At 34.9% G+C, this 26,819-nt stretch overlaps 1 protein-coding gene across 3 annotated transcripts in view; it reads left to right on the top strand.

The window, feature by feature from the left end:
* Positions 1-25,255, top strand: part of spg (dedicator of cytokinesis spg) — an 80,490-nt gene extending 55,235 nt beyond the window's left edge. For 2 of the 3 annotated variants that reach the window (XM_089631729.1, XM_089631738.1), the window contains 22 exons: positions 18-152; positions 881-1,317; positions 1,619-1,854; positions 3,006-3,152; positions 3,551-3,676; positions 4,084-4,243; positions 4,369-4,597; positions 7,443-7,460; positions 8,459-8,621; positions 9,129-9,242; positions 9,517-9,645; positions 10,568-10,762; positions 11,387-11,528; positions 12,890-13,056; positions 15,832-15,939; positions 16,038-16,145; positions 16,500-16,702; positions 17,447-17,533; positions 17,667-17,772; positions 17,862-17,923; positions 18,083-18,165; positions 20,389-25,255. In XM_089631729.1, the coding sequence (XP_089487855.1) occupies positions 18-152; positions 881-1,317; positions 1,619-1,854; positions 3,006-3,152; positions 3,551-3,676; positions 4,084-4,243; positions 4,369-4,597; positions 7,443-7,460; positions 8,459-8,621; positions 9,129-9,242; positions 9,517-9,645; positions 10,568-10,762; positions 11,387-11,528; positions 12,890-13,056; positions 15,832-15,939; positions 16,038-16,145; positions 16,500-16,702; positions 17,447-17,533; positions 17,667-17,772; positions 17,862-17,923; positions 18,083-18,165; positions 20,389-20,834 (3,601 nt within the window). In that variant the 3' untranslated portion in view covers positions 20,835-25,255. The remainder of the gene's footprint in view (positions 1-17; positions 153-880; positions 1,318-1,618; positions 1,855-3,005; positions 3,153-3,550; positions 3,677-4,083; positions 4,244-4,368; positions 4,598-7,442; positions 7,461-8,458; positions 8,622-9,128; positions 9,243-9,516; positions 9,646-10,567; positions 10,763-11,386; positions 11,529-12,889; positions 13,057-15,831; positions 15,940-16,037; positions 16,146-16,499; positions 16,703-17,446; positions 17,534-17,666; positions 17,773-17,861; positions 17,924-18,082; positions 18,166-20,388) is intronic. The other variant, XM_089631746.1, reaches the window with a different exon arrangement.
* The last annotated feature ends 1,564 nt before the right edge of the window (positions 25,256-26,819 follow it).

Consider the following 26,819-nt stretch of genomic DNA (forward strand, 5'->3'; position numbering starts at 1 on the left):
TAAATTCCATGTTTCAGCACTCCACATTCAGGAACAGTTTTCCTGGTGTTGGTTTCAATCTTCAGTCTCCTGGACGAGAGCAAATTTCAGCACTTCAAGCCTGTTATGGATGCCTACATCGACAGTCACTTTGCTGCTGCGTTAGTGTACAAGTAAGTTCAGTAAACAAAAAACTTTTTTTATTTATCTTCTAACATATATAGTAGGGAGTGTGGCGAACCAGTCCCAATCTAAGGTGTAAGCTACCGTGCTCAGGCTGAATGACTTGGAAAACAGTGTCACGAACGGTGCCTCCGAGAAACTGGGTCGCATCTCGGAGTATTTAAACCTTACCCACCCCAGCACTCGGAGCTCTGTTGGAGTGGACCTTCTATTTTCCTAGATAGTCGTGGGACAAAAATTGTACCATTCCCTCGCGGTGCCTTCAGGGAACCAAGGAGGAGTGGACTCCTTCGCCGTGAGGCCTTTAGGGAACCAAGGAGAAGTGGAGAGGAGAGTTGAGGCCACCTCCATGAACTTTTCCCTTGTAGGGCCTTCAAGGAACCAAAAGGGAGTGGAGAGGAGAGATGAGATCTGGGAAGACACACTGTGAAACCTGAAGACATAGCCACATATACATTGACAACCCTGGTGAACTTTATAAAAGAATGAGGTAAAATGAGACATAGCACAATGGGCCTATGCCCTAAGTGCTCACAGGAACCTTATGTCAACCGTTTCCTATAAAAAAACTATATAAAATATCTTCTAAAATCGATATGTATAAAATTGATACATGTCTTGATCAAAAATGATGTGTGTCTTGTGAAAATCATTATTACGATTTTTTTTTCACTCTCGATTGAATTTTTCTCCAAATTTTAAAACTGTATTCTTCCAGGGGCCTTCTGAGCTCCGTCCAGCACTGCGCTGAGTGGGCCCTCAGCACGGAGAACCAGGAGCCGATTCGCAAGTGTTTCCGCTCCCTGGGGGTTATCCTGAGGCTGGCGGTGCAGAGCCGGCGACTGTTTGCCCGCGCCACCGGGGGCCAGTATGAGGACAGCTTCCGTAGAGACCTCCGAGCTGCTGCTGCTGCACTGGCATCCATGCTGCGCTTACCGCCCACAGAACCTATACTTCCCACACAGGTATCCCTGTTGGGCTCCTGTGGGGCTGTGGTGGAGCAGGTTGGGTCGGCCTTGGGGGCTGCTGAAGGGGCCCGCGCGGGGGCGGCGCTGTTGGACGCGCCCCAACCCGGCCCACCGCCGGCGCTGGCCCGAGCCCGCCTAAAGGCAGCCAAACAACTTGTCGCCACCAAGATCTTCATAGAAGATCAAGGTAAATATTGTTTGGCAATGAGTGCCGTACGTAGGTGAAATTTTAAAAATAATCCCCTAGCCTGGCCAAAGGATCACATCTGCGAGTGATTTGAAGTCTTCCTTAAATATTTATTTTTATGTGATACGATACTGCATAAGAATTCCGACTGTCCGGAATCAGTGGAAGTACATTACAAAAAATAGGAATATTCTCATCCAGACCTCTTTTTTATCTTGAGGCTAGAGAGACAAAATAGATACAAAAGGACAACCAAATCTTCTTATATTATAGATGTCTTAAAACTGTTTTTAACTTCCAGAGTCCCGAAACATCCTTCTGGCCGCTATCTGTCGCCACGTCCGAGTTCATCTCTCTCGTCGTGACGAGCTGGAGGAATGTGCAGAACTGCTGGGAGAGGTGTTGGCCGCCCTACATGACATCACCAGAGACAACACGCCCCTGCCCCCGGCGCACATGGACGTGCTGTGCTTGGGTACATTGGACGCCCTCATTGAGGCGCTGCTCAATCTAGTGGGCAGGACCACTCCTGTCCTGGTAAGTGTGATGGATACAATCTGCATTAAGTTGCAGCTATTTATCAATCTATCTTCACATTTAGACTCAACTCTTTTGGCACGAGGAACTAGTGGAATGTGCATTGCTGCTATTTTGTGGCGCCTTATTGTACCTTCCCCAATCAAAATTTCATTCTGCCTGATACCAAAAACTGTAGAATAGTTGCAATGCCCCCAGTTTCTGACATTTCCCATACATTCTGATGGCATTATGCTACACTAACGCCTCCTAGCGGTGTGAGGCTTGGTTTACTCTACATTTTAATGGAGTTTACGCGTGATTATATCTTGCTACACTAGCCTCAGGAGTTGCCAGCCAATGCAAGTAAATACTGCCAATATTTTACTGGAGTTGGACATATTATTAATATTCCAGGGTATTTGCTGAAAAAATGCAAATGCGAAGTTCATTTGCACATCAAAATTCTCATATAATACAAGGTTTTCAATAAATATATTTTTTTTAAATTTTTGTCAAATAAGTTTAAAACATAATATAAAAACTTTGTATTATTTATTTTATAAAATAAATTAAACTCCTATCAATTTAAATACTCTTCTTTTTTTCATGGCGCTGACTACCCCAAACTCCTTACAGCTTTTAACACATTTTGATCGGGCAATTTTCGGCCGCGTACTAGTGCTGGTAATGGGTGATTATTTTCTACGCGCTAACGTAGACCTCTAGAAAAATTGCGATAACTTCAAAAATATTTGTTTGATTTCAATAATTCTTTTTGCAAATTATTTATTTTATTTCATTTTATTTTATTATATTTAGAAATGTATTCTTCATCGTTAAACTAGTGCAGAATTTCACATAAAGTAGGAAAGTTTTGAAAAAAATAATATTTTTTTTACATAACATCCTTTATTTTACAAATTATACACAAAAATTATTTCTAAATGTAAAATAAAAATTATTATTGCATGGCTACAACCCTACAGACGATATATAGCAAAAACTCAAGTATATTGGAACCCGTATTTTAACGTGACCCGCGCTGCACTAACAATCTATCAAAAACGTATAAATACGTGATCCGCTCTCTAGCATTAATTTGCTAAAAACGTATTAATACGTGATTCGATTACAATGTGTTAAAACATATATTTATTTTCTGTTTTCAGGGAGCTCTTAGTGCTTGTCTTTTGGGAATGCTGGAGCTGGTGGAGGGGCAACAACTGATTAGGTTATGTGACTCCCTCGCCTACAAGCCACTAAAGGACTTCCTCATGAGGACCTTCTTACTATTCACCAATCTTATTGAACTTGAGGTATGAAATGTGAAGTTGTGTATATTTCTCATTGTCATTTTAATTGAATCACTTGAAAATGATTTGAAAAAACACTACGGGTTGTTTCGGAGAATTTGAACAATTCATCAAATTTCAACATTCATTTTCGGGTTCTGTGAAAGTCCTATTCATTAGTTATTGTATCATTATAGGCTAGTTTGCTTGACAAAACTGAAATAAAAACAGAACTTGAAAAATCTTTCACAGAACTTGAAAATTAACTTTGAAATTTGAATAATTGTTGAAATTCTCCCAAACAATCCGTCCTATGTATTTATTCACGAATTTAGCGAATGAACTTTTGATTGACACATTTTTATTTATCTATTTACCCACAAATTTAATCCACATAATTGTTTTTCTGTATATATTTGTAGGTGTTCCCCAGCGACTGGCTGTTGATGCGTGTGAGTGGCTGTGCCGCCCTTCTACGCGGGTTACAGCTGTTAGCTCCTCCGTTGCCGCAACGCTTCTTGGGACCGGAGCAACCTTTCGATCCACAGGTAAAACTAAATGCTTATGACCTTATAGTTTTTTTTTATTTATTCTTTCTTCCAATATTGAAAATTATCATGAGTTGTTTATTTATAACGTCCCCTCAGATATTAAGAGATATGAAAACATGATCATTTAGAAACTCACATTCTCTGGTAAAGTTGAAGCAGCGTAAGTTTTCTAACATACTGGACTGATCGAATCTTACTGTTATCCACGAGTGCTTTGAGATGGATATGAGGAAGGGGAAGTACAATTAAAGAAGAATATTAAGTACCCAGCTATTCCGATTTAGTTACTGAACATGTCCAAATCCGTTTCATTTTTCGATTCTGAATGTGTTTTCTCACCATGGCGATACGGAGAGTACGTTTCTATTTATAAAAAAGTATAAACATGTATTTGTATATTCCAGGTGTGGAGTGCCTATCTGGGTGCCATGGTGCGCTTCCTTCGTCAGCCTGCTTTGCAAGTTGAAAGCTGGGGCAGGGGCTGGCGTGCACCACTATTGCGTGCGCACGGAGACTTGCGCGTGCCCGCTGCTTTACACCTTCTGTCCATGTGGTCACACCTGGGTAAATAAATCAATTGTTCATAATAAATAATGAGAGTATGTATATAAAAGATCGAAATTCTGGTTAGGTAGGGAACCTAAACGAAAACGCTGCTTTATAAAAATATTTTAAAATCATTCCTCCAGGTGACCAGAAACTAGTCCTAGCTGGTGAGATGGTGGGGCCCTTGCTGGAGGTGACTCTGGTGGCTGAGCTTCGCAGGGCCGCACTAGGCGCCCTCGTGGAGCTCATGGCCCGAGAACGTGCGGCAGCTGGCCACGCACGAAGGTTGGAAGCGGCCCTGGTCGACAGACTAGACACCCTACTCAGCGACAACAAAGCTGACGATGAGTACCGGAGACTGTTCAATACCATGTAAGTAGATATTATTTCTAATTTGTAAAAATATGTACAGTAGAACCCCGTTAATTCGAACCCCGATAATTCGAAAAAACGCGTAATTCGAAATTTTCGCAAAAAAAATTTCCGCTGAAAAATTTTTTCATATAAATTTTTTTTTAATTCGAAATTCGTTAATTCGTAATTCGAAATTTATTTTTGTCCGCGCACGAAAATTTGTTCGTGTAATTCGAAAAAATTTGATTTTTGCGAAAATAAATCATAATATTTCGTAAATCTGAATCTAAAAGTCAGCCGTGGCGGTAAAACGCCGAAAAATGTATTTTTACGTGGTTATACATCGTCCTAATTAGTATTATTATTTTGTAAATCTGAATCGATTTACACTGGAATGTCGTATTTTTTCAAATTTATTTCGAATATCCGAGTTTAAAGGGCCGAGAAAATACATTTTACGCGGATATATGTCGTAGTTTTACGAGTTTACGCCAAATATCTGCATTTAAAGGGTCGGCCGCGACGAAACTCGGCCGCGTAATTTCGATTTACGCGTAAATATATCGTATTTTTACTAACTTTACTTAGAATATTCGCGTTGAAAAAATACGGCGCGACGGAAATCGGCCGAAAAATTTCGATCCATGCCGAAATATGACATATTTTTACGAATTTACTTCAAATATCTGAACTTAAAAGGCCGGCCGCGACGAAAAACTGCCGACAAAATTCGATTTACGCGGAAATATATCATATTTTTACGAATTTATTTCGAATATCTGAATTTGAAGAGCCGGCAGCGACGGAATACGGCCGCGAATTCTCGTTTTACGGGGAAATATATCGTATTTTTACGAATTCAAATTCAGATATTTGAAATAAAAGGCCGGCTGCGACAGAAAATTACCGCGAAATCTCGATTTATGCGGAAATATATCGTATTTTTACGAATATCTCAATTTAAAGGGTAGGCCGCCACCGAAATCGGCAGCGAAATCTCGATTTACGCGTAAATATATAGCATTTTTATGAATTTATTTCGAATATCTGAATTTGAAGAGCCGGCCGCGACGGAATACTGCCGCGAATCCTCGTTTTACGCGGAAATATATCGTATTTTTACGAATTCAAATTCAGATATTTGAAATAAAGGGCCGGCCGCGACGGAAAATTACCGCGAAATCTCGATTTACGCGGAAATATATCGTATTTTTACGAATACCTCAATTTAAAGGGTAGGCCGCGACCAAAATCGGCAGCAAAATCTCGATTTACGCGTAAATATATAGCATTTTTACGAATTTATTGCGAATATCTGAATTTACAGGGCCGGCCGCTACGGTAATCGACCGCGAAAATAAAGAAATAATTGGTATTAATACGAATTTACAACTAAAATACCACCCGGATTTGAAGAGGCGGCCGAGAAAATCGATTTTCGGCGTATTTTTTTTTTTTTTTTCATAAAATTTCGAATTACGTGGGAATTCGTTAATTCGAAATTTGATTTTTGATGTCCGCTGGATTTCGAATTAACGAGGTTCTACTGTATTAAGTTTCCAGAGACAGGAAGGTGTTTTCATCTTTATTGGGGATCAACTTTAAGGCAAAATTAATATCTTCTCAGATGTATGAAATAAGGAGTAGAATAGAAAGATTAAAAAGATTGGAATGGCAAATTAAGAAAGTAGGCACCTTGTATTTAATATTTGTAAATCACTATATTGCTGTTTAAAAACAGATATCACTACAATCCTGCAATGGTTTAAGTTTTCTACAAAAGAACTGTGTACCTTACTTACTTTTGGAATAGCACAAAATTATTTTAGAACTTTAGTCACCCAGTCCCATATTGTCTGATGAGTCTATTTTTACTGATAAATAACACCATTTTAGGCACTTTGAATTGGGTTACTATGTTACACTTTTTATTTCCATCTAGAACACTTCAGGAAAGCATAACGAATTTAGTCCATAGTCTAATTATCAATCTTGAATTTAAATAACACATTCAAAGTTTCACATTGAATTGAACCCAATAGATGACCCATGGTACAATAATATTCCATACAACTGTTTAATGACATCACCACAGAATTGCAATTCTACTGTAGCAGCAAAAAGATTACATCAGGGGCCTAGAGTAAAATTTAAAAAATAAATTATTTAGTGACTGTGGTAACAGAAACTTTGATGGAAATACAAAATATAGTATTTGATGCTTGAAGCAGAAAAAATTCAATGAATGAATGTTTTGACACTTGATTTCCTATGTAAGTTATAAGTTTTGAATATATTGTATTTTATTTTATTCCTACCACTGATTACCTATCGAAACAACACATACAACCCTTTGTAAGCACACATTTAAAAATAATTCTTTTGATACCTAATTAACTCCCTCACCAAAAACCTGTTTTGTCAACCTTGTTTCTCAAATAAACCAATTTACGCATGATTCACGTCACTCATAATTAAATTAATTTTTGGCAATAACATATTCTGTTTTTTTTCTGCATACTTTATCGGAGAATGAAAAAATATGGACTTTCTCAAGATCTATATTTCATTACCTAAACTTTGGCATCACATGTATTTTTAAATATTTTTTATTGCAAGAAATCAATACCGATTAGTTCACAAGGTGTTCAGTACTAGAGCACCATTTAGCTACGTATTTATAAACACTAATGACCATGCAGATTGTTTTTTTTATCCTTATCTTTTTACAAATAGAATAACATTCTGTGAAACACGTATTCTTCTTGCATCGGAGCATGCTTAAATCATAACAGCCACATTGTGTTATGATTCACTGTTGATAGAAGTTTAATATTACATGCTTATCTGGATACTTCTTCAGGGAACACCTCAGTGCAGTGTGAGTATTGGAAGATGCCAGAGCTGCCTCTGTGTTTACATACTGTGTTGTACAAATTATATTATACGCTTGTTTATTATTTTCAGAAATACTCACTATTTATCATTTACAGTGAACATGTTTTTCAATTATCGCTTTTTAATGTATGTTTGTTTACGTTTTGGTGTTTATTATATGACTGCAGTGTTTTTTTAAAAATTCTATTTCGGTATTTACTTTATGTGAGGCCATAACCATGCGATGGAATAATAAACCATTTTTAAGTGCAGTAAATGCATTGCAACCATCATTGTGGGATTTTGGAAGGTAAAAAGTTTCTTGGTGATAACTATTTAATTTCTGATTTTTGTGCATAAAATATTTACACCAAGATATTATGAAGTTTAATTTTCCTTCATTATTTTTAATGTTTGTAGAGAACTTGTTTTGAAGACCAGCTATTTGTATTATAACATTTATATAATATTATTACATACATTAGTAACAGCTAAAACTTTATTTTATTACCAATAACTCAATGGAAGACCAGCTTTAGTGCTTCTTAGAAGTCAATGAATATTGCATGTATTGCAAATCATAATAAAAGTTTTAAAATTACCTTTGAATTATGGCTCCATACGAACAGATGACAAACTTTAGACGCCACGTCGAGAATGTCCATCAATGTTTGTTATTAGTTCTATATAATATCATGACAAAAGCAAAATCAATCCCTTAACTAGAGTGGTGAAAAAACTAACTCTTGTAATTAGATTTTTTACTCATGTGAGTGAACTGTCTAACCTCCTGCGCCATCTCTGTCAAAATGTAGGAAGTTACTGAGACATGAGACATGAGACATATGAGGCCCAGCTGTGAGTAGAATGAGAGAGAGAGAGAGAGAGAGAGAGAGAAGTTTAGATGTGGGTCCCGGGGAGCCACGATGCCAGTTAATGGTTATAGACTACTTTAGATTAAGAGCACTCTTATGTTTGACTCACCCGTGTGTAATGTTTCAGGTTAATGGAGAGGGTGCAGGCGGAGGAAGGGGGATGGCGTGAAGCGGGGGCGGCCTTTGTGGGCTGCGTTACGAGGTTGTTGGAGCGCCTGCTCGACTACAGGGCGGTGCTGCAGGGGGAGGAAAACAGAGATAAGAGAATGGCTTGCACCGTTAATCTGCTGGTAATTTTTTTTATGCTATATTTTCATATTAAGTTTATTTTAAGTGTACATGCTCTTAGCTTTATGTGAGTGAACCTTAGTCTCGAAGAGACCCATTTTATAGCAGGGAGGAAACACAAAAGCTGGCAAATCGTTCCGCATTTGAGAATGAGTTTTACAACCTATTCTTATGTGGTAATTGTTAACCATGTACAAATGCCTCTCGGCTGTGGAAGAAGGGATCAGAGGCATTCTTTTGAGTACCTTCCATTTAAATAATGGTAAAACAAAAATTACATTTCCACCTGATGTCTATGTTCTCAAGGTTGCAATTTGTGCATTATGATATGGAAATCTATCCCACAGGCCCTTGGATGTATCCATCAGTATATCTACAACAATTTGGTCACTCTCCTTTCCTCTTTTCATAACCAATACAATGAATAAAATTAACTTACAATTAAATCATAATTGTTGCGTAATAGAAGCGAATGAAGATTTAAAAAAAAACCTCTTAAAATTTTACAGAACTTCTATAAAAATGAAATAGACCGAAAAGAGCTATACCTGCGCTACATCTATCGACTCCACGACCTTCACTTGGCTGCTGAGAACTTCACAGAGGCCGGTTATACAATGAAGGTATGCTCTTTCTGTACAGCATTAACCTCTTTATAACATAATGTTCCTTATATTGACACATCTGATTATTGAATCAGAAATGCAAGCACATGCTCAATTAGAAAGGTCATTAAAGGGCATAATATTATGCATACCTATAAGAAAATAAACAATAATAAATAACTTGTTGTGTTAGACGTATCTTATTCGAAGTTTATATTATCTTTTGTTATTACTATTACCTTTACTTTGCATATTAATAATGATGTATATAATATTGTTTATGTTATTTTAGCTCTATGCTGACATGCTAAGTTGGGATAGCAACAACACAGTGACTGATCCAAATCATCCAAACACTCCCGAATGGGAACGCAAAGAGATGTTGTATCATAAAATCCTACAGTATTTCGACAGAGGAAAGGTAAAGAATCATTATTGCATTTTATGATTTGAGCAAAAGATGTTTAACTGCAGATAATATCAAAATGAGAACTCCCTGTTCCTACCACGGTCCTTGGCCTTGGCTAGCTTTTGTGACCTCTGTTCATTAATTTCTTTTTAATTTCCTGGAAAACATCTAGAGCTCGTGACAATGAAATAAGGTTTAATTATATGACATCAATGACGTTACAAAGCTTTAAAAACTTGCTATTGTCTCACAAAATTAAGACGAAATGTGGGAAGTAAGAAACACTCCTGTTTCCAATAAATTCTTGATTCAAATGTTGTTCATGTATGACAAAGATAGACTTTCAAAGAATATATGAGTATGAGTGAAATAAACGATAGGACCGAACATTTGTATTTAAAAGTTGTGTTGAATACTACATTCTACATATTCTATTCTACATTCTCAGACGAATACGGAATACTGTATGAAAGGACCTGCAGATAGTAGGTTGTCCTTATACTTATCTCACTTTCTTTAATAGTGCTGAAAATCTTTGGGAAACAATCAAAATAGTTGAATTTTTCAGAACAAATAATTTGTGTATTTATGAATATAATATTATTCCTTAGCTTTTAGTAGTGTTTGCCGTGTAATGCATAACTTTCTCATCACACACAAGGGCATTTTGGCACTTTTTTACTGTTTTAGTTAGAGGTAGAGCAAACAACCTTACTCTACATGTGACAGTTTAGTACTAAAACTACGAAATCAAAAGCACGACAATTAGCGATTCTTTTGCTTACCACTTTGAGACCCATATAATGTATGTAATGTATTGTAACGTTATTGTATGACATACGTAACATAACGATAAATATAGAAAGTTTTTTAAAATCATTATTTGTCATTACTCTTATTCATAGCTAATGCTTTTATTCCTTTTATGGTCCAGTGCTGGGAAGCAGGCATTCCTCTCTGCAAAGAACTGGCGGATCTATATGAGACGAGGTTATACGACTATGGGAAACTTGCTCATGTGTTACGCACTCGTGCAAGATTCCATGAAAATATACTGACCCAATTGCGCCCAGATCCAGAATACTTCAGAGTTGGATACTATGGTCAAGGCTTCCCTCTATTTGTGAGAGTAAGTTATGCATAATTAAACCCTATTTACTTTTTATAAATGAAGAAATAGAAAAATTAGAATGTCAAATAAAATTTCATATTCCCCTCCATTTTCCATTTAAAAATGGAACAGTATTTCTTATATAACCATAAACAATTGTTAATTTAAGTTACTAGGGTACCTACCCAATGTTGAAATTCAAACGCTTCCGCGTAGGTAGGTAGGTACATAACCTTTGAAATGTCGAGTTCCAACGACCTTATATCTCTGTAGTGTGCCGAGAGTAAAAATCCCGAAAATTAAAAGAATTGTCAGATTACCAATTGGATACGCCGGCGCTCAACGGATACAAGTTTTTCGTATCCGATGGGTTCTTTTGGTGGTTGAGAAGTTACTGTGAAAAATCTCTGCAGTGTGCCGAGGGTAAAAGTCCCACAAATAAAAATATTTATTTTATTAATATTTATTTTTTATTAATACCCCAAACTAGGCAAATGCCCGTATTATGGTTTGCTTTTAAATTACCAATTGGATACGCCGGCGCCCAACTGATACAAGTTTTTCGTATCCGATGGGTACTTGGTTCTTGAGAAGTTAATGTGCCACCTTTGTCCCTTTTTCTAAATTAATGTTGTTTTTTAGAATAAGCAATTTGTTTACCGAGGATTGGAATATGAAAGGATTGGAGCATTCACAACACGCTTGCAAGCCGAGTTTCCTGCTGCACAAATTCTTATGAAGAACTCACCACCTGATGACAATCTGCTCAATTCGGATGGACAATGTAAGCATAAAAATAATAATGTATAAAACATATTTGTAACATAGATATTTATGATAGTATGCATATACGTTTATTCTTGCTTTATATATTATACAGTAGAACCTCGTTAATTTGAATTCCGCGGAACATCAAAAATAAAATTTCGAAGTAACAAGGTTTCAAATTAAAAAAAAAAATTGAATGAAAAAATTTTCGAATGATATTTTTTTGTCTAAAATTTAGAATTACGCTTTTTTTCGAATTATCGGGGTTCGAATTAACGGGGTTCTACTGTACTTTGTTTTATTTACAGTTTCGGGTTCTATTATTTAAATTCAATATTAACCCTTACCACTCCATTATTTTTTAATATTTTTTATCAGCCAACTCTAATTTAATTATTGATAGGCAGTTACAAAAAAAATCGTTAAAAATTCATTCGTTATGATTTATTCTTCAAATAAAAATCAGTTTACAGAAAACATTATGGATTACTTATATTTTTGCATAGTATGGTACTTTTAAAAACATTCTCCAGGATGGAGACCAGGTTTTCTGGAACAGGTCTCACAAAACCACACTGTTTCGTGACTTTCGACATTTGTTGTACTGTCATCATTATCATAGTTATTTTCTGTGCTGTTAACACTACCATCATCAGTATCTTCAAAATCATAAGCAACATGCTCATACTCACTGTCACTTCAATAAGATTCATCTTCCGAAAACACTTGGTATTCAGATGCTATATCACGCGAAGTTCCCGCCATTTTAGGTTATGTGAATTTGCAAAGGTTATTTTAAAGTAAAATAAAAACGGAAAACAGTCGAAATCTTATGAAAACGTGAATTTAAATGTTTTTTTATCGAATAATCACAAGAAACAACGTCTTGTGTCAAGTTTTGCGCACAAAAATACACCACCCGCGCACGTCTTATCTTGTCAGCCGCCAGCCGACAACTGAGTTGTAGCGTACAAATAGTGATGTCGGCTGGCCCCCTACAAATGAGTGGTAAGGGTTAATTATAGAATAAGTTTTTGAATTAATTTATATATTTTTTATTTATTACAAAATAATAAAACATTTCAAATTATAACAGTATCCAAAATAAATATTAATGTATCCTGTTATACTTGCATAGTCTAACCAAAAATGTCAATTTCCTCGTAAAATCCCAATATTATTACATAATACAATTATATAATTTGATGAATTCAAAATTTATGATCAATGATTTCGGTAAAAGGGTTTTTTTTTTATGCTTACATGATATTCAAGCAAATCTTAATGTTCTTAGAATAATGTATAAACATATTTTTACTTACATATTTGTTATTTGTCACTTTACTTATACATACTTTATTTGTTTGTATTATTTAGACATTCAAATATGTAACGTGCGTGGCGTGGCTGCTACTGGGGCGGGCGGGCTGGGTCCTGCAGCGCCTGAGGTGTTAAGTCGCCACTACATGGCCCACCACCTCCGCACCTTCCATTGCGACCGCCCCAAGCACAAGGGGCCTGTGGACAAGGACAATGAGTTTAAGGTGTGAAAGATGGTGTTGATATTGTAGGATAAACTAATCCAAAGTAATATTTATTGCTTGAATCAATTATGTAACTACACACAGGAGGATCTAAGGAAAATAATTTCTCTGAAGGCCTCATCTTTGGGGATGCTCTGTGGAGGGTGACTACATATATAGAATTTCAAGTTCAGTTTGAATTTTTTTTTTCTTCCAAAATTGGGTAATTTTGCACTTCTTTTTTCAGTTGCTCAATGGGAAATTTTTGTATGTATGCAATAATGTAGTCAATTTACCCTCAGAAAGATGGTCACTACTCGAAAAGCGACCTTCAACGTTAAGAAGTATCATGTCACAAGCTTCCTTCATGATTCGCGATAGATCTGCTACAGAGAAATTCCTTTTGCTTAGCAATGTGTCATGCATATTTGCATATTCGTCAGTTTCCACACTCCTTGAACTCTTGTTTTAAAATAAAGTATGGAATTGTAACCAGAAATATTATCAACTGTTTTTTAAATTTTGTTAATTTATTTTTCAACTGTAGTTGTCTAAATAGGATTTCTACTTCTGGCATGATTCGGGTAAAAAAAGAAAAGACCACTAAAAGTTCTGTCACCTAAGAGATTTGGAGTCCATTTATGGTAACCGAATCCCACCCAAGTTTGTCTCGAAATTTCAGGAGACATTCCTTGAGCTCTTCTAAGTTTTCGCGAACAGTGTTCACAATGCGGCTTGCAAAATTCCATCATGTTGTGATGGTTCTCGGCATCCTGGATTTGACCAGCTCATCCGGAACCCGTGTGTGCTTCAATGACACTGAAGAAGGAAGTGAATCCAGAAAGATTGGCAAAAAATATTTCAAAGTCTTTATGGGTCGTGGCACATTGCTGCTGCATTATTAAATTTATTTGTTGTGCGTAACAGTGCACAAAATGGGCATACCGAAAATCTACTTTTAGATGGGCCTGGACGCCATTAGGTCTGCCTTTATAACAATGTTTGAGCCACCAGTTCGATGGCTTTTACCCCACATTCTTGAAGCACAGTACTTAATTCATTTGCAACCCTATTTTATTTTTTTATTATAGAGCGAAGACGGTTTACATATAGTTCCCGTGAGCACTTAAGCCATTTGCCCATTGTGCTATCTCCCATTTTACCTCATTCCTTTAACTGTCATAAGTCAGGGTTCTCATTGTATATGAAGATCTCATCTCTCCTCTCCAATCCCCCTTGGTTCCCTGAAATCCACATAAGGGAAGAGAGCCTCATCTCTCATCTCCACTCCCCTTTGGTTCCCTGTAGGCCTTACAAGGGAAGAGTTCACGGAGGTGGCCTCATCTCTCCTCTCCACTCCTCCTTGATTCCCTAAAGGTTCCAGGAAGGAAAAGGGCCTCATCTCTCTTCTCCTCTCCTCCTTGGTTCCCAGAAGTACCTTAGAATTGTCACAACTTGAGTTTTACACGACACATCCGTTGTTTCTTCCGCTTGAATCGAAACAAACTTTGTTTCCAAAATTTCTGCTTTATAAGATCCCAGTGAACACTATACATACACTCCAGAAGTTCATTTTGAATAATTTTTGATGGCCCTTGAATGTCGGTGAATTTTTTATGAGCGTTAATAACATGAAACTCCATAAACATATCTGGGTTGGTGAACTCCTAGGCGTTTCACTTCTACTTTTACTTCAAATGTTAGCGCACTGAATTTATTTTTCTGAATAGATTAAGCATTTCTTACAAATTTTTTATTAGATAATAGGGGATAAGTCACGCACCTAACTAGAATATGAAGTTAAAAATAACACAAGATAATCGAACCAACTTCAAAATTTTCCTCCAAGTTCAAAACAAAATAGGCACATATATAAATATGAAGTTTAATAAAAAATAACACCGCATAATCACACCAACTTCGGTTTAAAGCGCCTTTGAGGTAATTTTTACCACAAGAACGTTATCCGATGAATATTATTATTTTACTGATACGACTAACGCGAATTGCGGCCCGTGCTTAACTGACCTACTTCAATTTGAACAAAAACATATGTCCAATTATCCACAAGGGGATCTTAAAATCTGTCCCTGCGATTATGATTCAAATACACATGCGTGGATTCACGCAATCCTACAGGAAACTTAACGAAGAACGCTCGGTGATATCCCGAGACTCCCCTTAGCGCTGTGCGCCTGTAACAGCTGGTCTCTAGATCTGCGTTCCGCCTTCGCCAAGTTCTGCTTTAGCACGCTTTGGGATAAGACACTATCCTGCGGAGATAGCTTGTCCGTCTATCTCTGGGACAGTGTCTTGATACATTGTTCTGTCTTCCAAACTACAGTTTACACTAGGACAGTCGGTACGGAACTGGGACAAAACAATATTGTATTGTCCTCGTGTGATTGCTGCATTATGTTAAGAATTCTTTCATTCATTTTAATGAACACAAAGCATCAACAATTTTTTTCTTAGTAGATTTCTGGAATACTTAGTGGGGTCTGTCCCCTTCGTCCCCTTGTGACGGACCGCCACTGGAGTTTGTCGTAACATAATAATATGTGTAAAAAATTTCAATTCACATGAAGAGTTACCATGATTCCATAATTTGATCATCAATGCCTCAAAAGTAGTTGTTGTATGTTCTGGCTGGTGATGCAGTCAAGCCAAGAAAGTACATTCGAGAACTACAGTTATGAACAGCTATTTGGTACAATTTAGTTGCAGCCAGAATATTAACTGTTGATTGGCATTGTTTTTGTATGTTCTACTTTAATTCTATTTCTCAATTTACAGAGTTTATGGATTGAACGCTCAACACTTGTGATTGAAAATGAGCTTCCTGGCATTCTAAGATGGTCTGAAGTCATTCAACGTTCTGTAGAAGAACTCGCACCTATCCAGGTTTGTTAATTTACCTCCTTTATTTAGCTTTCCTTAACAGTAGTACAACTAAAAATGATTGTATTATTTCCTTCATAAATGTCTTTGTTTGTTCATAGTACGCTTGCGAAACAATGGAGACCGTTGAGAAGGAACTGAGGCAACTTGTGGCGCTGTATACAGCAGAGCCATCGCGCAATATTAATCCTTTCTCAATGAGATTACAGGTGAAACATTTTCTTTAATAATTCTTCATAAACCTTCTGGCATCCATTTTTGTTATTTGTTTTTGGGGTGTTATGCCGTGTTGCGCTAACTCCTTCTTTAGCCAACGTTTCGGACCACGTTGGCTAAAGAAGGAGTTAGCGCAACACGGCATAACACCCCAAAAACAAATAACACAAATACTTTTGGCCGTGAAAATCTTAAATCATATTTTCTTCTGGCATCCAGTTTTAGACTTTTGCCTCGTGTTAGACTATCTTAAATCATATTATAGTAATATGTATTTAAGCATTCATACCAATTATTTTTGCTTTTCATTCTGTTCATAATAATTATTTTTCATATTTCTTATACAGGGTATCATTGATGCCAATGTGATGGGTGGTCCCAGCAAATATCAAGAGGCCTTCCTCTGCGAGGAGTTTGCAACCCGCTGGCCTCGCCTGAGCGGGGAGGTGCAGCGCCTGAAGACACTTCTGGCAGCTCAGGCGCGACTGTTGGAAGCTGCCCTGGCGCTCCATGGACGCCTGGCTCCCCCCAGCGTACAGCCACTTCACAGGTAAAGATCCTTGTACTTGCGTGAACCTGGGAAAATTCACCAAAAGTCTTCAATTTATTCGCTGAATTTTTTGAACTAAGTTCTATTTCAATATAGTCTCTAGTAAACTTCTTAATTTTTATTCTTTCAATGACTCTTAGACTAGCCGTTGTTAAGCCAGCATTATTAGTAGCATGTACCTATAATTCCAGAAGATTCAGTTTCCATGAAATCATAAGAATGTGTATTAGGCTATGTTTGTGAATACATAGGCTGATAGAAGATAGTTGATATCCACAGCTTCAATCAGTGACTGCAAAGCGTTCTGCAGTTCTACGGCAGTTTGTGTTTTTGGAATATATCGACAGCAAGTGGCGGTCTGTGTATTTGCAGCCTTATTTATTAATTTACTACTTATTTATTAACCTTTAGGAGAGAATGGCCGTACCATGTACGTCGGTAAAAAAATATGCACAAAGGAGTATGGACATACACTTTACGGCGTTGTTTGTAGAAATCCTTCTATTAATAATATCAATTCAAAATAATAATATTAAATATTTATTATTTATTAATTAATATCTGACTAATTAGGCTCTTTTGATATTTTATATAATACATACCTACTATGAATACAATTTAAAAAAGGGAATTTTTGAGGTAATAATTCTCACTATTTCTAACACTTTTTTCTTTCAAAAAATTGGAGGTTAAACACTACAGGGTTAGTGGCAGGTCTTTATTCTTTTTATTTTTATTTTTCAGGCGTTTGTTGGAAAGATTTGGGCAGCTAAAACAATCCTTGGGACCAATTGCAAGGATGAAACGACAGCAGTCGGAAAGCATTGTCAAGTTAGTATTTTATGGTATAATAGTCGTAAATACCATAGTTATGATGTATTATTTGCGCTGTATTATTATTTATCTAATCAATATATTTATTGGATGTACCGAACACTTAATAATAAAACATAATTTATTTCAGTACTCCATTACCACCTCTTCCTGTGGAGAGAAGATCTCAGAGTTTACAAGCCGAGCAGACTGATCTATCTAATTACGAAGATTCCCACCTCTATACAAAACCAATAGTAAGTTCAGCCTTTATTTGCTTGTACTATCTTCATACAAGTTGCAAAATGCCCTCTGTTTTGATTTATAAATTTTGTTTTTCTTTCAGTACTCTTCTGAATCAACGGATGGAATATCACCACAATTTCGCCCACCGACCAGACACTCTAGGTAATTCTAATGTAATTTAAGAATTAAACCACAGTTACATGCAATGTAATACTTTTGAATATTGCCTTTATCATCCATCAAGTTAGTTCAATCTGTTTGTTCATCATACACTGCTGTAGATTTATGCTAAGATCTTACCATATGAATGTATATTTGCAGGGAGCTGGAGAATGTTGTTTGTTCAAGCCCTCCTACGGTAGAAGGCGACTCCCCAGCACCTCCTTTACCGCCGCGCCTTACAGGTTAGTATTAAAATACCTTCAATAATAATATATTTTTTTTACAACAACAAAGCCCAGTAAATATAACCATAAATTATGATGACAAAATGTTATGATTAGACATCGGATTATATGCATTTGCATATTTGCATATGCAAATGCATATAACTCTCTAATTACGACGTTAATGCATATTTCAGCCTTTTTTCCCAAATCGTGCATATTTCGTTTAATAGCGGGAGGTATCATCTACGTATATGGAGCTAGGTGACTTGTTTACCTGTAAAATCCTAGAAAAAACAAATCATTCAACTGTTGCTCGTTCCATAAATGATTCCATAAGATAATAATAATAAATGATTACATAAGATAATACCCCAAAAACAAATAACAAAAATACTTTTGGCCGTGAAAATCGTAAATCATATTTGATTCCATAAGATCTTTGTTTCCCGATTGTTCTGTGGATGAAAAAATCTGCATGTTTGTTTCTGATGCTGCGCCATACATGGTGAAAGCTGGCCAAGCCTTGCAAACTTTTTATCCAAATTTACTACAAATTACCTGCTTAGCTCACGGGTTTCATCGCCTTGCAGAAGAGATACGGCAAGAGTATGGGAATGTTAATAAATTGATTTCCTCTACAAAAAAAGTGTTTTTAAAGCACCGTCGCGTGTGCAGTCTTATAAAGAGCAATTGCCAAATCTAGCGTTGCCGCCAGAACCCATAATTTCTCGATGGGGTACTTGGCTAAATGCAGTATTATTCTATGCTGAAAATTTTGAGGCCGTAAAACAAGTAGTTGGGCAATTTGACAGTTCTGAGGCCATTGCAATTCATTCCACCAAGCTAGCATTTGAAGACGCATCCATTAAACAAAATATCGCCCTCATCTCAACACATTTCCACAAGTTACCAGTACCATTAAAAAATTGGAAACAAAAAACCTTCCTCTAATTAAAGCAATAGAAATACTGGAAACAATGATAGAACTCGCCAACGCCCTTCCTAATTCAATATCAGAAAAGATTTGTAAAAAGTGAGACTCTATTTTGCTTAAAAACCCGAGTCTTGAAGATATGAAGAAAATTAATGCCTACATCAACGGCACAGGTCATACCCTGCCTAAACAGATATCTCCAGAAATGGCGCCAAATTTCAAATTTTGTCCAATGACGTCAGTTGACGTAGAGAGGTCGTTTTCGGCGTACAAATTAATACTGGGTGACAAACGTCACAAATTTGAGCTCGAAAATTTGGAAAAATACTTAGTTGTATACTGTCACAAAAACTATGCATAATTGTAAGAATATTTCGCTGTTTTTGTACGGTCTTTAATTAAAATATATAAAAATATAAATGGTTTTTTGATTTTGCATTGTGCATATTTTGGGCAAATCAAGAGTTTTTAGTGCATATTTCGGCCTTTTTTAGTGCATATTTGCATGCATATTTTGGCACTTTGTTAGTGCATATAATCCGATGTCTAGTTATGATACAAGAAATGGCGGAAACCGTGCGACGCCGTGGCGTAGTACGAACAGTGTCGTTTGAAACATTTGAACCATTCCGGAGAAAGGGTTTGAGCGAAGTCTTTTCTACAAAGGGTTTGAACGAGATAGTAGTATTTCACTTGCAAAATGTGACAATGCGTCAACGGGTCAGCTAATATCTCGTGCCTTATTATTATGCACGTATTGTATTTAGGAAACCTATAAACCTCATTGTAATTATTATCTATTTGTTTTAAACAGTAGTAATCTTTTGGATGCGTTTCTCATTTGAAAATTTCAAACTTGTACACGCTGCGAAGAAAATCATTTATTTTATTTTATTACATATATAGAATTATTCTGTTTCGCTATTTTGATATTATGTAATTGAATATCCTTGACCTTTTTAAAAATGAGTGACTGCAAGTAGGTACAATACGTTATGTTTTTGATTTGGTGCTCAGTGAACCAACAAACAATTAATGCAGCGTTTGCTCCTGCTCCCACCTGAAGAGTATTCATTATAATTGTACAACTTTTTTTTTATCAAATTAATTTTTTATTTGATTATTGAACATTGTCTGTCTCTGAATGTCCCTGTGGTAATGCTTACATAACTAACTTTTCTTTATTTGTTATATCTGTTTTTCAAATTATGGTGATAAATTAATGATTGGCAGCCTAAATGAGACATCTTTTTTTTAATAAATATTTAAAACTTTAATACTTGAAATGTCCTGGATTGTTTTAGGTTCAGATAAGCGCGCTTCAATGGAGAATGTTCCGCCGAATGTTCCCAAGAGATCTCACAAACACCCCCTCCCGGATGAAAACCATCCCCAGTCAAGCACCCCGGACCTGCGAGACTCTGGCATTTCCACAGCCAGCCTCAGCGAGCTGTCGGGGGCCCTCAACAACCTGTCCTACGAGGAGTACCACCCCGCCACCTGTCACTACAACTCTGACTCGCGAGACTTCAACGGAACTCCTGATCTGAATAATGGCTATATCGCAGCCATGAGCTCTACCTTTAAATTGGAACAGTTCATGAATATAGTTCCCGATGCTGACTTGGATATTGACGACGGACCCCCACCGATCCCTCCAAAGATCGGCACTATGGATAAATCTGACAGTATTTTATCTGACTCATATGTAAACTCAAAACTGAAGATTCAGGACAACGGTGAACATTGATTTCGAATTTAGTATTTTAATATTTTTTATTAGTATCATTTTATCCCTCCCAGTAATCTCATATTTTAATCATTTTAATTATTTTGTACTATTTTTTATACAGGTACATTCCAGTATAAGTTATTCCTGATAAATTATCTATTAATTGAAATTATATTTATTTTATTGTATTCACCTTTATGAATATAGGAAATTGATTAGAGTATAAATTAGCTTTAGGAGGAAAACTATTTTCAAGTGATAAATTTAATATCATGTGTGTTTGTGTTGTATCGTGCAATATTCATTAAATTATACACTTCCACTAACTTGCTGAATGATATTTTGAAAATATACATTTTTGAATGTTCTAACACAAATATCCAAAATTATTGATCCTATTTCTTCTAAGTCATCCAATTTAAAAAATTCTTTTTTATGTATTATATTTATTATGATATTTTGATTCGTTTTTTAACTTTCTGACAAGCTTAATCACTATACTTATGTTTAGTATAATAAGAATGTTAGTTAAATATTACATTGTTATTTACACATATACGCGTATTGAGGAAGATGTTTTATTGAACAACCTCACTATAGGATAGGTATATGACTGATTTCATTTCAATGACTTCCAAATATTTTTGCTACAATTAACATTGAGTTTAATTTTTGTATTTTTAGAAACAGTTTTCAGTATGTAACACTTAAGTAGGTACGTACAATCAAATCTTGTTTTTTTTTTAAATCATTAACAGGCACATTTTATACGCACTTCAAAATATTACTACCTATGTTAAAGTTGTTTTTAAAATGTAGGTATACGTTTTTAATAAGGAAAGTAATTTTTTATTTTGTATTTCTGTCACATCAGCTTAAATTCACCTAGTTAGATCAACTAGACAAGCGACGACCTCTGTAGCAAAGTGGTAAGCTCCTTTTCCTCTGTACCCAGAGATTGCAGATTCGAATTCCAGTGTCGGCAAATAAAATATTGTTAAAATATAGTATATTTGCATCTTATTCCATAGTGGAATTTTTCTTAGTTTGGTGAGAAACCACTATTCAAAATCAAGATATTGCTTGAGATGGTTTCAGACATATTTAGTGAACAATCTGATAAGGTGTTTTCAAGCTTTTCTCTTTCCCTTCTCCTCTCCCTCTCCGCAACTTTAAAAATGAGGATGCCATTGCTCCACTGGCTTTGCGCAGTTGGAACCCCTATGCTGTATCATATAAAAATAAATACAATTTTTCCCGGTAGTTGTAGGTACTTGTCTTGTAAGTGCTAATGCATATTATATAATGATTTTGTCTGCGCTAATCAACTGTGTAATCACATTGGGATCATTTTACTATTTTTGTACTCAGTAAATATTTTGTATGAATTAAAATGGTTTTAGTTCAGAATGATTGATATTTGTTAAGAAATAATAATAGTGCTAAGAATTTTATAATAAGAGTCATCAAATGGTTAAGAAACCTGTTCATGCTATAGATATTACAGTTAGGTTCACTAAGATTAAATTTAGGTTTTCTGTATGTACATTGGGTCATTTAAACAATTTCAATCATTGTGAAATTATTGATATAGAATATACTAGGTCGGCCTTTCTTCATTAACCTGTTCGCCACATTTCTGATATCTATGTATGTTTCATACATTTTCTATGAAAATGAATTCACATATTTTTCGTGTGTATCTATATTTATTTATTTGCATCTAGCGGCGCAATAGTTAAAATGAATAATACTACATCTATTTCGGTTTCTTTATATCAACCATAAAGTATCATCTTCTGCTTTTGTGATAAATTTAATACAACCTACAGGCCACACCTAGGGTACTATGTAAATAATAATTTTTTGTCAAGGTACCTACCATTATCAGGTTTGGCCCAAGTAAAAAAAGTTATTCCTACAAAATTTATAAAGAACATCTGGATAGTTGGTTTTGATTTATTAATTGGGTTCTATTCAAATTTGTTAAGATGCATTTTGCGAGATTTTTCTAAAACCCTTTATGGATTTTTATTATTTTTATTTTGACTATTTTTTATACACCGTAAAGCAAGTTTTAAATTTTTTGCACCAACAGTGTGTCGGTTGTGAGTTGCCAAATACGTAGCAAGATAATCTGTATTAAATTTAAGTAGAAAAAACATTGTGGTTTCAATAAATTCTCAAACCTGTCATTTTGTATTGAAGATGTATATTTTTATTAGATTACCAAGATGAAAAATTAGATTTTCTAGAAAATGCTTCTACACACAAAAATATTATATTAACTAAAGTTATTCATCAACACTTAATTTTATGTAAAATTATAGAAATTTCATTGTATTACTACTGCATTTAGTACCACTTAGTACTGAGTTTTAACAATTCAAATCTTTTTTCATTCAAATTTCTAATTCAATGTGTAATCCGTTGGCGGCTATCCCTGTACGTGGATTTCGCATTTTTTATGAAATATGTGCTTTTTTACTAAAACACATAGATTCAGTCGAAACGTGACACATGATGGGATAGATTTCTTTCTAAATAAATAAAAAAATATCATTAAATTATTAATTCAAAAAGATTTGACATTTTTCATAAAATTTAAATCCTGCAAGTCATTATTTTCGTCCTTGTAGGTTTTCTAAAAATAATTTTAAAAAATTGTGGTAATACATAATTCAAAGGAATTGCAATATTTTGTTCCATTCATTTCACTCACACACATTGACATTGAATATTTCCTATAAATAAATGTAATTATAAGTGAACATACCAACCCAATATTGAACTGTATGCGCATGGACCTTCAGTATTTTTATACATACTTTTCTACATAGCAACGAATTTAGATGTTTTTAATGTCACAACTTCTGTCTGTAAATGGTATCAACATTTTTTTTTAATTCAAGGGTTTTCAACTGTGAATCCAATCTACAGTTAGATGTAATTTTGCAAACTCCATAAGGATGTTTTAAGGTGATGCACTATGAAGTAATGCAAAAACATTTGTTTTTGGTTTGAATATTTGATGGCGTAGAAATATTTAAATGCTTTTATTAAATACTGTGAGTAGAACACATCAGGCCTTTAAAATAATCGAGAAAGTTTTTTTTGTAAGTTTATAAGCCCAGAAAAGCCTATAAAACTTATTAAAGTTCAAAATCTTCTATTTATGAATCCCTTTTCCATTATTGTTTTGTTGTATAATTTAGCCAATTAAGTTCTGATAACCATAAAACATTTCAATATTTGTGCCTGAACTTTGACAAATAATATAAAACACTTTTTGGAAATGTTTTTTTCTTGCATAAACCAAAACAGGCGGCTGGTGTTAAGTGAAAATTTAAACCTTATCGCTACCTACACAAGGAGTGTTATTGTTAACGGCCTGATTCCAAATGTTACATAACGTGGTGCATCGCCTTAAATCGAATATGATTTTTTACTTCTGTTGATTATAGATACATGTCAAATAACATGAATAAACATTTTTCTTATTTAAACAGTAGGTATCTATATTTTTTATGTATTTAATATCGTCTCACGGTGGCTTCACCATAGTTTGACAATACTAAGTCGATAAAGCTATAATAAATATACACAAATTTGTCAACCAACCATTAAAAGTATTAAAGTAAACCGTTGACGGTTTTTAATGGTTTGGCTTATTTATAATGATAACTACTAAACCTACATAAGTAATAATAAACTAGGCATGTCTTTTTATAATCGTAACAATAAAATGTATCAAAAAGGTACCTATTACGTTTTCGTTGAAAATGGTCTAATTTTATATGACCATCTGATGAATTTACAATACAAACTTTTCTACCTACTTGTACGCAAATTACAATAAGTTCAGATATCGGGATCAATGAATAAAAGTAGCTTTGGAGTTGTTATAAATTTAATGTTATTTCATTATTTTACAGTTTCATTGAACTGTTGAATAACATTACAGCCTTTTGGAGTCTGTAAGGCCGTCATCCCATGGGTCGGTAAGGAATCCAAATAAACCGAATTGCTCTAAGACCCTGTGCCGAAAAGTCCTTTAATGGATTGCGCTGCAGACCGTTACCTTACTTTAGCGACTTAAAAAGCAGGAAAACTCATTAAGTTTTCCCTACTTTTAGCGTTAAGCATGAATAAATTAAGGTATCTTGCAAAAATTTGCAACAAGTCAATAAAAGTTTGATTATTGCATGATGTCATATTTTATCTTGTTTTGTAAAGAAACTTCTATCAGCTCAATGAAATTGCTTTATTTCTGACAAGCAGTCGGCGATATTGGTGTCATATTTTACATATTCCGATCTGTATTTATTTTAATGTTTTATGAAGGAAATTCTTGGGATATATTTTTTCAAACCACCCTACTTTTTAGATTGTATTTAGAATATTATGAATAATCTTAGATGAAATGTATCTCATTTTAATGCAAGATGATTAAATTTTAAGCTAGTCATTTGTAAAAAAAGTTTTTTCCTCATACCTGCATTTTTCCTTCCTTATCTACTCCTTTTTTGGTGATCGGATAAATCATCAAAATGATAATTCATCACATCTTTAAAAAGTTATATAAAGTCATGGAAAGTGATGAAACAAAAACTTTATTAACTGGGTTAAGTAGGTTAGGTTAGGTTAAAAAAAAAAAAATTCTTTGTTTTTAATAACTTTATATCACATTTTAAAAGTGTGTTGAATAGTCACTGTGTTGAGTTAGCATGGAACCCCTTTTTTATATGCTGTATGATAATGTTATTAAAAATAAAATTGACTTAACTCGTGTGCCGGAAGTGCAATTTTTTTCAAGTATAGCATATTAAATTAATGCTTTTAACCACAAACTAAATATTTTAACAGGTGAGATCAAAAAATTTGTAAATATATATTTTTTTGGTAATTTTTTTTAGTAATTTTTTTGGTATCAGGACAGTGGCAATTCGACACACTTTTGAAAAGTAATATTATAAAGTCATTGATGAAAAAAAAAATTGGTTAAATAGCTTACTTTAGGTTACGTTTATAGAATGGGTTTTTTTTAAATTTTTTCATCACTTTTAACCACCCTGACATATTATGGCAAGTTTGAACGATTGCTTGCCATAATGTGCCATATTTATAGAATCTAAAAATCTAGATGGAGTCATTGACTTTAAACTGCAATAAACAGTTCATGAATGTTTCCTTATTAATATTTTGAGGAATGATATTAATTAAACCGAATGGTCAAATCGAAAACCGAACACGCAACGCTCGAGTGGTTAATGACTATATAACTTTTCAAAAGTGTGTTGAATTGGCACTGTCCTGAGTTGTCATATATAACCATTTTTGAAGTGAAACTTCTTTAGGCGCGTAATGGATTTGGGACGGAGTAAAACCGAGTCAGGATCGACACGAAAATGCGGGTACCCCCACCACCGCTCACCGTTCACTGTCCCTCTCTCACCATATGCGCTTGTTGAGGTGGGGGAGCCGCTCACGAACGTTCTCTCCCGACACGGGACAACAATCGATGCAGTTTTTGCACGATTCATTAAGGATTTAAGTGCTCATGTATATATCTCGCACTTTAGTTACCATAACCCAATTATCACGACATTAGGAAATGATATTCATGAAATTGACAATGAAAATGGCACATGATTGGTAAATTGTCATTGTAATTTCTTTGTAATTTTTAATTGTAATATTGTTATTTATGTAATATTGTATACTTGTGAATAAATTGAAAATTTTTGGAACTATACATTAATCGAACGTCATTCATCTATAAGAAAATATTAGAAAAAGCAAATCCATGCTTCGTCGTTGAATTATTTAACCTCTAATTTTCAAACTAACCTAAGAGAGAAAATAGAGATGATGAAATGAAAATAGAGAGAGAGGAATACTAGAAGTTTCACTTCTGTCTTGCGTAGGCTTGACACACCCACTTTTTTTTTATTTTCAGGTGGTTGAACATTGCTCAACCACCTGAAAATAAAATTTTTTTAA

The sequence above is a fragment of the Hesperophylax consimilis genome, chromosome 1, assembly GCF_061612785.1.
Source record: "Hesperophylax consimilis isolate HC1 chromosome 1, BYU_Hcon_1.0, whole genome shotgun sequence".
NCBI lineage: Eukaryota > Metazoa > Arthropoda > Insecta > Trichoptera > Limnephilidae > Hesperophylax > Hesperophylax consimilis.